At 49.8% G+C, this 11,679-nt stretch overlaps 1 protein-coding gene across 1 annotated transcript in view; it reads left to right on the top strand.

Moving 5' to 3' along the window:
* Positions 1-11,469, top strand: part of prdm5 (PR domain containing 5) — a 22,859-nt gene extending 11,390 nt beyond the window's left edge. The window contains exons 14-16 of the mRNA XM_078108728.1: positions 5,813-5,898; positions 7,834-7,938; positions 10,196-11,469. Coding sequence (XP_077964854.1) covers positions 5,813-5,898; positions 7,834-7,938; positions 10,196-10,360 — 356 coding nt within the window. The 3' untranslated portion in view covers positions 10,361-11,469. The remainder of the gene's footprint in view (positions 1-5,812; positions 5,899-7,833; positions 7,939-10,195) is intronic.
* The last annotated feature ends 210 nt before the right edge of the window (positions 11,470-11,679 follow it).

Consider the following 11,679-nt stretch of genomic DNA (forward strand, 5'->3'; position numbering starts at 1 on the left):
CTGTGTGTTTCCTTACCAACAGACTGGTGCAGAGGCCTCACACGCGCACACACACACACGCACACGCACACATGCATGCATGCATGCATGCGCGCACGCACGCTCCCTCGACTCCTCTCCTGCTGAACTTCCTCTCTCATGTTGTCTCCTCATCGTCCTGCTGTGTATTTATTTTATTATTGATTACTTTGTTTTGCTTCTTGAGCTCAGAACTGAGAACAAGAAAAATCTAAAACTGTATCTGCTGAGATTCAGAATCCGTTCACTCCTTCAAAAAAATCTATTTAAAAAAAATATTTTCCTTTTTGCTATTTTGTATGCGTTTTTATGCACATGTTTATTTGACCAAGTTGTGCGTGAATGCATTTGACCTTTTTCCTTTTGTGAGTTTGATTCTGTTTTAGCCTTAAAACCCCAACAAGTATCATGACATGGAGCAGAAATGAGTCGGGTTGGAATCCGGGAGGATTCTGTGACATTCTGTATTACAGTCACGCTTCAGTCGCTCCGTTTCCTCTTCTGACCCCATGCGACACTTCAATCATTAGTGTTTCCTCTCAGGTGTTCATCACTGTGTCAAAATGTGTGTGTGTGGCGGCAGGACGGTGGTCCGACCGCACTCTGTCAACAGCCTCCTTTGTATGCGTGCATGTTTTTGTGTGTGTGTGTGTGTGTGTGTGTGGACACACCAGCAGAGAGAACGTATTCCAGCGAGGGCCAGTTAGCCCAGTCTGATTGTATTTATATAGAATAAACAAAAGGGAGGAATGCTGGGGGAGGGGTGGGAGCCGAGGGGACACCTCAAAGAAAGAAAGGAGTAAAAGAGAGAAAGACCACTCCAAGAAAGCATCCAGCCGGACGACCCTTGACCCCGACTGGCTGTAAATCTGTCCCCTGCTTCTATAGACTGGGAGGCTTTTTTGTTTGTTGCGGGTGTTTTTTGTGTGTGTGTGTGTGTGTGTGTGTGTGTGTGCGCGTGTGTTTGTGCGAGAGGGGAAAAAAAAGTTGTTTGGCGAGTCGTTCCCTCAGCGACGATCCCGACCTCGCCGACAGAGGAGAGTTATTTGTGTGATAAAAGTACAGCGCGTCAATCATAAAAGCCCCCCGTCAGTGTGGGACCTTCAGGTCAGGACGGGGGACAGAAAGCTCCGTTCCTGCTTCACGGGAACAGGAACATTGATTATTTACCTGCTGAACGCACACGACTTGCTTGAAGCCGGTTTTTCATCATCGGCACCTGAGAATTTGTTCTTTGACAAAGAACTTATCGACCAAGTGAAGACACGCTGTGGAAGGGGGAAAGGTGTCCGGTTAAAACACGAACGTCTCCCGAAGTAAACAACGCCCTGGTAGAGACCTGTCAATCACTGTGTAGCCCCGCCCTAAAGCATACACGCCCTTAACTCTAAATAATTCACTAAATGAACATCATGCTGTATTGAAGAAGACTTGAAACTAGAGATTGAGACCATAAACTCAATAAATCAAGAGTCATTTTCTCATAGACGTCTATGGTACCAGAGGAGTCGCCCCCTGCTGGTCACTACACAGAATGCAGCTTTAACTCATGAAGGCTGCCACCAGTTACATTCGGTGCGAACCCTTATAAATAATAATGGTCAATTAGCACTATTTTGCAATGTCCCTGCAATTTTAACAGCCCATCAAACCGAGGTGGGTCGAGTGAGACATCGATCCAAGAGAAACCTGGAAACAAATCGACCCGCGAGTGTTAAGTAGCTGGTAAAACATGTGCAGTGTATTTGGCTCGGCTCGCGCTGAGCTCACACAACACAGTGGCCGAGGCCGCCGTCTCCTTGGAGACCGGCCGCCATGACATCACAGACGAGCCGTGAAATACGACCCGTCAGAGCGCTTGGACCGGGACGCGGGAGAGACGTGGTGGAACTCCGTCGTCATGACGGATGGTTCCTTCTTCTCGCCGCGAGTCGTCCTCCGCATGGCGCCTCAGCGAGGGTAAACTTTTCCCAGCGCTCGTGCCACGACGCGGTTAATGACCGCAGTGGGGTCATGAAAATGATTTGTGCCAAAGGAAAGGCTGACAGCACCCCGGAGTCCCGCTGAGTCCCGCTTGACATCATAGGACGTGTCATGCGCGTCCACCACGTCGTTGGGTGTTTATGTTTGGCCTCCAGTGTGTTTGCACACGTTCGCCAGTCCAGAAAGAGGCGAAAAACGCATCGTCCTCATCGCCTAAAAGACGTGTGCATTTAACGAGCTGTAAACAAAAGGCATCTTCGATGAGTCACCGCGAAGACGCCGCGCGCAGAGCCGAGTGACGCAACTCAATGGACGCCACCAGTTTTCCATCGGGTCTCCAAACAAAAACATACGTCAGAGTCATTTAAAGAAGCTATAAATATGGACGATGTGCACGTTGGGCCATTAAAGGGTCCCTGGGATGTCTTATGGAACATTGTTGCATTAATATGATCTTTTCAAAATAAACTAAACCATTTATACAGGTTTTAGCTAAGAAAACATCTTCATTAGGCCTTGGAAGAGATCCTGAGATAGTTTTGGAATTAGGAGAAGATTGTGGTTTGGATTAAAAGAAATATTTGATGTAAAAGGAAGCATGGACCAGATCACGGCTAATTTAATAATCTGCAGGTCCTTTTCAGGTCCAAACCAGGGAGGAATGGTGCATGTAGAAGTTACGCTGGAGGACAGGTCATGAATATTCAATACATATTTAGAAATGTTCTTTAAATAATTTGTCAATCCTCTAGTGAAATGTATTCTTTAATACTAAGTTTCACCCAAAGTCAGTTCTTGGGCCATTTTTTATTTTGAAGTCGGCTAATGCTTATAATATACACGACCCCCAAAACGTGGACGTGGCGTCCTCATACGTACTTTGTGAAATGTCTGCCACTTTTGGGGAAACGGAAAAGAATAATGCACAAAGCAAAAGCTCTTAAACACGCTCTCGCTGTCCCCATGGCGGCGCTGGCCGGAGTCTTTTATTTTGGTAACGCGTTGCATCTTTTAGTGGTCAAAAGGATTCCTTAAGATCTGTGTTCCTGTTTACCTTCGGGTGATTTGGTTTTGTCCTGACGGTGGTCGTGGTTACGAGCATTACGTCATTACTATGGGTTACTGCCCCCCCCCCCCCACTTACCCCCCCCGGTGGAAATGGAAATGGAAAAGGTCAAGTGTAAAAGTTGTCAGGCCCATCGAGGGCGGATTCGTTATCATCAACTAGCTGGTATCGCGTTACCTCGGGCGGCCCCCCCGCGCGGCGGCGTGTGACTGACGGTTTAGGGGGCGGGGGGGGGGTCGTCTGGCTGAACGTAGAGGAAGCCGGGGGTATTAACTCGTGACGGACAGCCCTAATGTCTTTCAGACCGGAGCCCCGAAGCTACAAAGCGCTCTCCATAACACGCTCGGCCCGAAGAGAACCGAGCATCTGCTGCCCAGACGCACACCGGGGGTGCCAAACGGATCGATTAGCAGCCCAGGAGTGTGAGGGCGGCGGCGGGGGGGCGGCGGCGGGGGGGGGGGGACACACCCAGGGTCAAAGAGACGGTGTCCCGTTTCGGGCACATGCTAAATGAGTTACCATAAAGCCCCGGCTCTGTGCCGCAGCCGCCCGGCGTAATCCCCAAACAATGTGGCGCAGCGGCTCTGGTTACCGTGTCGCTCGCGTCCCATCACAGGAATGTTCCCACTTCACGCCCGTTTCTTTCCCGTTTCCCCCGTCGGGGGTCGAAGTCGCCCTCGCCTCATTCGGAGCAGGTCGGGAGGAAAGTTAACGATGGGTTATGGATCGCTAATCGGCTGGTTATCTTCTGGATTGACAGGAAAGCGCGAGAAAAGTCCGAAGCGCTGATGTGAAATAGAGGAAGGATTTCCTGATCATTTTCAATGATTGTAAACTTCAAACAGTGTCCCTTCTTCTTGAATGTCTGTTAAAGGGAATGATGTAGTTTAACGTGTCTCTGCGGTCATAGTAGATCACATGACTGGTGCGCATTGTTAGCGGGTTAAAACAGAACAAAGCGGTTCATGCTCCCCGTCTGCAGAGGATACACCCTGAATGGGCCTCCGAGGGAGAGGATGAACCATCAGCACGACGAACACGGGAACATGAATGAATGAGGAGAGCAGGTGGGCGGCTGCACGCCGCCCGTCTTCCTCCCAACACATCTGGCATTCAGATTCTTCCTGTTTGTCAACATAAGCCCCTCCTCCCCCCCACCCAGCTGCCCCCCTGCACACGTTTAGTCCGTGAAATTATCGGACGCCGACTGGAGGTTACACATTTTTTCACTCTGTGTCGCACACGGTGGTCCTCGTGGGGGGGGGGGCTCTGGTGGGCTTGTGTGTCTGCTACGTGAGAGCCGCTGTAGCTTTTCTTTTGAGGAGAACTTTGACATGGTTGAATATAAACCCTGAGCCCCCAGAGACCTGCAGAGACCTGCAGAGACCTGCCCCATGTCACCTGATCGACGTCTGCGTATTTATGTCATCCAGGCTCTGATTCAACCGTCTAAACCCAAAGAGATTGAAGAGATTTTAAAGAATTGCTTTGCCGTTTATCACAACTCTCAAATTTACATTTGTTGGACATATAATGAGAATCCAAACAGTTTTGACTCCTCTGCTCCCATAGACGTCTATGAGGAAATGACTCTACTTCTCTCTTGATTTATTCCCTCAGTAAACGTTGTAAACACGAGTTTATGGTCTCAGTCTCTAGTTTCACGTCTTCTTCAACACAACATGATGTTCATTTAGTGACTGATGGTCCATGTAGAGTCAAACAGACCATAAAGCAGGGGATGCTTTAGGGCGGGGCTACTTCCTGCCGTCTACTACGGTCACTTCCTGGTAATTGGTTGCCAAAAACTACTCCTGAGTATAAACAGTGTGGATAGAAATAAACTCGGGGTGACTTTGTGGGAACGATACAGAAGCTGATCTGCCTTTTAGAGTGTAAAATATCAATCGACAGCACGTGAAATGAAACCTCCACAGCTGAAGATGCTCCCTCAGCTCTGGGAGATGATATCACTGCTCTCACAAACCGCTCTAATGAGCATCTCTGCACGTTGAATCCCAAGGAAACACAGCTAATTAACCTTATTATTTAAAGGGGCAGAGCATCTCCCCCATCAATGGAACCCTCTTCAGCACTTAGTCATTAAAAGAGAGATGGAGCAGATTGGAAACGATCAGGAGGCGTCTATTTCCAGCAGATTGCACCAGCAGGCGTATTTATAAGGTCAGCGCACATCCATTTCAGGAAGGGAAAGAAACGAAAGTCTGTTTTTCTGTAGCTCCCCGTTCGCTGCTTCTGCGACACGAACCACGCCGTCATTGAACCCAGAGCTTTAATCTCGGCGCGGCTGCACGTGTCCCTTCTGCGGATCGGCCCCGGGCGGCTATCGGGCCGGTGGATCGGCGCGCGGTAAACAGAGCCATGTGTCAGCGGCCCCTCGCTTGACTGACAGCCTGTCACTTCCTCTCCGCCGTCACGGCCGCGGCGCTCAGATAGGATCTGGAGGAGCTCGGGCCCCCCGACTGCTTCTGATCCTCTCATGTGCCGCCCAGAAGAGCCCGTCGGCCCGAAACCCGGTCGGAGCTCCGACAGCGAGACGCGAATGTCGGCTTTCCCAGATCCTGGCGGAGCTCGAGTCAGATGTGTCTCTCAGGAAGTGCACACGCGCAATAACACACACACCTGAACCATCACCTGCACCTCCGCTGCTCCCCGGTGTGGCCTCCGGTCTGCGTCGCCTGCGATCCGATCGGCGCGTTCAAAGTGTGTCTCTGTGTCCCCCAGGCGAGCGTCCCTACCAGTGTCCCTACTGCGACAAGGCCTTCAGCAAGAACGACGGCCTGAAGATGCACATCCGGACACACACCCGGGTAAGTCCCCCCCCCCTATTGTCCCGTGTGCAAACCCCGCGGGGTAGAAACTGCTGATTAAACTGATTGAGGTTTTAGTTTTCTAATGTCCGCCTTGGCTCACGGCGCCGTGCAACGTGGCCCGAGCCGTGACTGACAGCGGAGATGATGTCACCGGATGATGTCACCGGGCTAAACGAGGGCCGTTTGGCCGGCGGTGTTAACGGACGGCCAAATCAGTCGTTTTTTACCACAAAAAACGCTGCGCCGGCACATTTAAGCGGAGCTCATCTGGTGCCGACATTTTGGACATGAAGAGGTTGTGAAATGTGAAAAGTTTCCTCTTCAGTTCTTGAGGCTCTTAACTTGAAGGGAGAGGGTTTTAACTTTCCCTTAATTTGATTAGAATGTCATATATATATATATATATATAACAGAAAGAAAAGATCTCCGCTGGCTCTGATTTGTGTTTCTGGTCACATGACGTTTGTTTTCATCTCGTTGCTCAAACCGTATTCGTATTAACAGACATTTATTCAAATCCAAATCTTTGAGATCACTACTAAGGAACCTTTTTCCGTCCAATGTTTAGAAAACGTTCCGTTCAAAAAGAAAGCAAAAGGTGTAAACGTTGGCTAACGTGAGTTAGCGTTGGCTAATGTAAGCTAACCACGATTTATTTCATCTTCTTGTGGATTTGGAGCCGTTTCCTGAAGCCGAGCGACACTCAGGAAGTGAGCAAATAAACTAAAGTTCCACCTTTTGAGAGCGTCAGATTGGGGTCAAAGGTCAGGCGGTGAACAGCTGTGGGAGAGTGAAGGTCGCCAGGTACAGATGTTTGACGTTACCCAGGTCAGAGTGATGCATTCTGGGTACACCACATCACCTAAGTCCATCCATGTGTCTCCTGACCTTTTGAACTTCGACCCCTGGTATTTTTCGTTAGCTTCTTCCTTTGTCACACAAGAAGCACTCAAGCCCGATGGAAAGAGAGTCGCTGTTGAAGACTTAAGATTTGCATCAGATTCAACACACACACACACACACACACAGACACACACACACACACAGACACACAACGCTCCCCTTAGAGCCCCATACGCAGTGAACCCGATCTTTTCCTCCTTTTGTATCCCGTGTCACTGGGCGCTCCTTGCCCCGCCCACATGATAGCGCCTTTTCCCAGGACCCTCACTTCCTGCATTCACCCCGTTTCCATGACAACTAAGCCTCGAATTGGGTCGAGCCTTTCGCTATCAGCCGGCCTCCCAAAGAGTGGCAGTGGGAACCGGCGAGCATTATCTCCACGCTTCCCCTGGAGTCCTCCAGGTGTCACCGCCGGTTTCCTCCCGCGGGCCGCGGCGACACGCCGCCTCGCCGAAGGCCGTCCGGCCCGCTGCACGCACGCACACACGCACACACACGCACACGCACGCGCAGGTGTTGTTTTGTGTGAGATTGGTGGCTCTGGCCGGCCGGCGAGGCGGCGCAGAGGAAATGTTCCCTGGTGAACTGATGAGGTGTGGAGACGAGGAGTGAGATCCGACTCCGCTTCAAAGGGACGCGTCCGCGCCGCGTTGTCTTCTCGCTGTTGGAGGGGTCTGTGTGGTCATTTCCTCCCTTCTGCAGGCGCGTTTCATATCTTCACAAGCTCCCAGGGAGTGTGAAAGTGATGCGTTTCCACATCCTCCTCCCGCGCCGCGTGCACATGCGTGTGCCATTAACGCCGCGACGGGCCGAATCCTCCCGCAGGGTTTCGTCCACATGTGGTTGTTTGTACGCATCGTCCTGCTTTTTATTACTGCTTATTTATAATACGCGTGTTTGATCTTGTTTCTAGCATGTATCTTGTTTGCTGCAAATACAGGATTCTCTTACCTCCTCTTACCCCTGCGTGTGTGTGTGTGTGTGTGCGTGTGCGTGTGTGTGCGTGTGCGTGTGTGTGCGTTGCTGCAGGAGAAGCCGTACAAATGCAGCGAGTGCCACAAAGCCTTCAGCCAGAAGAGAGGACTGGACGAGCACATGAGGACCCACACGGGAGAGAAACCTTTCCAGTGTGACGTGAGTGCGCGTCTGCACGTGTGCACGTGGGGCCAGATGTGGAGGGGCGGGGTTAGTAGGAGGCAGATAGCGATCTTGCTCCTCTGGAAGGGGAGTGGGCCGCTCGCTCGCGTAAACACGTTGAGAGGATCAGAGGGGGAAATTACCCTCTGCTTATAATGCTGTAGCCGTAATAATTATTCTAAGAGGCCGGGGGATGAAAGGGGGGAGGAGGGGGGTTTCGATTGCGTCGCGTTTATCGGTGTTTTCTGAAAGCGAAAAATGCTTCAATGTGACGGATGAGCTTTCAAACTGAATTATGGGGATGACTTTTATTCAAAGCAGAGGTTTTCGAATGGATGCTGCGAGAGTTAAAGGAGGCAGGTGGGAATGTGGATGGAGTTCGGCTCTTAAAGACCTCATTAAGTTCCTTTTTAAAATCAGCCTCCTTAAAGCCACAGAGAGGACAATGATCCGTAATCAGGCCCGAACCTGCCCCCCACTTTCAAAGTGGTAAAAGCAGGATCTGCTAACAGCTAACGGAGTATTATTATTTGAACGGGGAAACTTTTCCAAAAGAAAACAAGTGTCTTCAGTGCAAATCTTTTGTGTGTCTGCAATAAAACTATTTTATTGGCTTTGCCGTTTCCTGCAGCAGACACAAAGAAGCTCACTCACTACAAGTCAGTGTAAAGACATACAGAAGCAGTGCATTATGGGAACTGTGGTACAGACAAAGAATAATAGTGGAGTGAAAGTTTCTCATGTTGACTCCACTTAAGCTTGAATAAATTGCTTCGTCGAGAACAATCAGATCAGTTTTCATTTGTCTGAAGAGGATCCGCAGCGTCAGACTTTTTAAAGCTCGGTCATGCGCGAAAGTTTTAAGATCGCAACTCCGGAATCCAAACGCCTCTCTGACGGAGGGAGACAATGGCGTCCAATGCGCCGCCAAACTCCAGACCCTCCGACTGTCGTTTGAGCTTTGACACCCCGATAAGCCTTTAATCCGTTGCATCGCCTCAAGTTTCCTCCCCAGGAAAACGGGCGAGGCCTCAGACCCGGGATCCCATTCAGCGCCGCTGAAGCATCGGCAGCGTCCATCTGGATTCTTTTTTTCCCCCCCTCCTCAGCTGGAGAAGAGACATTCTCATGTTAATAATCCTAAAGATAATAGCAATAACATGTGCGTTTGATTTTGAGTGAGACAAAAGGGGCTCCAGCAACGTTCTCCAGAACAAAGCTGGAGCGGCTGCAGCGGTTTCTGTCATAACAGCATTAAACATGTTGTAGAGGAGTCCGGTAACATCTGGGCCACGGCGAGGCCACGAGGCCTCCGACTCGTCAGCTCCTGTCAACCGTCCACTTTGAATAGTTTACTGACAGCGGAGATCCATCCGGATAAACTCAACAATCACCATTCATGTGCTGAAGTCTGCGAGCTAGCGACGTTAGCAGCGCTGCTAACGGGCAGAGATTCCATCCAGTTCAACCGTGATGCATTCAGGCTCCGTTCAGTGAAATTGAGCATTGGTCAAAGGTAACTTTGAACGTCCTCATGGTGCGTTCAATGTAATTTAGAAACTGAAAACTTAAATCCATACTCGTACAATCTTTTATTTTCTTCACGAACGGAGTTTTTGCCAAAAGGAAAATATTACATGTTACACTGAGAGGTTTGAATTATATTTAGTGAAGCTCCTCTCAGATGCAGCGAGGACTCACGCTGGGACTTAAACTGCAGCCAGCAGGCGGATTATGCTGATTGATGGAGGACGATGGAGTCATTTCTACGCTGTAAAACGGCTCATTTGTGATGGATGTTTGCTTGCATGATTCCCTCTCGCTGGTGGGGGGGGGGGGGGCTGGACGAAAGACAAGGATATCTATCGACGCGGTCCGCCGCGCACGCTTTATAAAACCATTCCTGAACTCTGCAGAGGGAAGCTGGTGGAGAAGATCGGCGATGAGTTTAACTTGATGAGGATCTAATACCGATATCAGTCGCCTCCGTCGGTCTGGTTTGTAGTTCTTTGGGAGTCTTGAGAGATGTTTAAAAAAAGGACAGACACTGCAGGTTAAACGAGTCAAATGTGGTCATAGACGTTCATATGAAACTTCACCAGTTGGTGAATTTTGGAGAAAATGTACAGATGCAAAACGACAAAGTAGAAAAAAAAAAAAATTCTACTTGTCTGAAAGAAGAAGCATTATGGAACAAAAAAATACCATAAATCATGGAATAAAAGTTGTGTGTGTGTGTGTGTGTGCTCCTCAGGTGTGCGACCTGTCGTTCAGCTTGAAGAAGATGCTCAGCAGGCACAAGCTCACGCACAACCCCAACCGGCCCATGGCCGAGTGCCAGCTGTGCCACAAGAAGTTCACCAGGAACGACTACCTCAAAGTGCACATGGAGAACGTGCACGGGGAGACGGAGAGCTAGAGACGCTTCGGCTCTTATTAAAGATCCCTACAAGGAGAACAGGGGCAACACTAGGAACAAAGGCTGGACTCGTTACTGTACATCTGGGCCAAAGAACGCCAAGACCTTCAAGACCTTCAAGACCTTCTTTAGTTTGTGTTTTCTACGGCGCCCACATGTTTACACCTGGTGCTCCGGCATGTTTGACATTTGGACTCGGCAGAGCAAACTTCAAGTCCACGCCGCTCGCTTTCAAAGGCTAAAAGTATTAAAGCAGGCCGGCCGAGCAGCACACGGAGAGCCCCGACACGCTAATCCTGACCAGCTACCAAATGTAAAGCAGAAGTTTGTATTTACGCGACGGTCGTAAACACGCCGTGGCGTTCACCCTCCTCCTTTTTTGTAGGTAACCCTGACCGATCGTTGCACGTAACCACGCCACAGCCCGGCGTTTCTGCACGAGAGGCGTAAAATGCCAACAAAGGTTCCGACTCGGGAGGTCGTTGCTTTTCACTCGATGCTCGACCTGCTCCTTCACTTTAGTTAGAAGTTATCGTTTGCTTCCGAGAACCCTGAATAGCTTAAATGCGGATCATTTTTCAAGTGACGTAATGCAACGCGCGGCGAGTTACGTGGTACGAATGAGTAGAAACAGGCAGAGAAAGTCCATTAAAGAAGCTCCAACAAACACACGGCTCTCACCCAGGAGACCCGTGTTTCTGTCCCGGGCAGAACCAGAAGTGGACGAGGGATTTATGTGTTACATTAGTGTGATTATTTATTTACCCCAGTTATATAACCGTAATCGTTTCACAGCGTCGACCACGTGGCGTCCTAAACGTGGACATTCAACGTCTCTCGTGGTAACTGTTTCATTTTTTCACATCTTCTTAAAAAAAAATCGAAGTGCCTTCAAAACCTACATGTCTGCTTCCAGGTGCCGACTTTACTGTGAGGCGAATGCTATCCGGCCTTTTGGTGCTTAAAGTGTTACTGTTTCTGTGTCCCCAGTTCTCCTCGGGACCAAAAGGACGTCCAAGTACTGTCTGTTGACCATGTGATGTGTTTTATGGATGATGATATTGTCTAAGTTCTTTGCTGATGTTCAATACAGCACCTCGTGTATTTCAGTGGAGTCCTGTCGTTCTGTGACCACGCCCCCTCATCCTGTCGTTCTGTAACCACGCCCCATCATCCTGCCGTTCTGTAACCACGCCTCCTCATCCTGCCGTTCTGTAACCACACCCCATCATCCTGCCGTTCTGTAACCACGCCTCCTCATCCTGCCGTTCTGTAACCACACCCCATCATCCTGCCGTTCTGTAACCACGCCTTCTCAT

Source organism: Gasterosteus aculeatus, chromosome 8, assembly GCF_964276395.1.
Source record: "Gasterosteus aculeatus chromosome 8, fGasAcu3.hap1.1, whole genome shotgun sequence".
NCBI lineage: Eukaryota > Metazoa > Chordata > Actinopteri > Perciformes > Gasterosteidae > Gasterosteus > Gasterosteus aculeatus.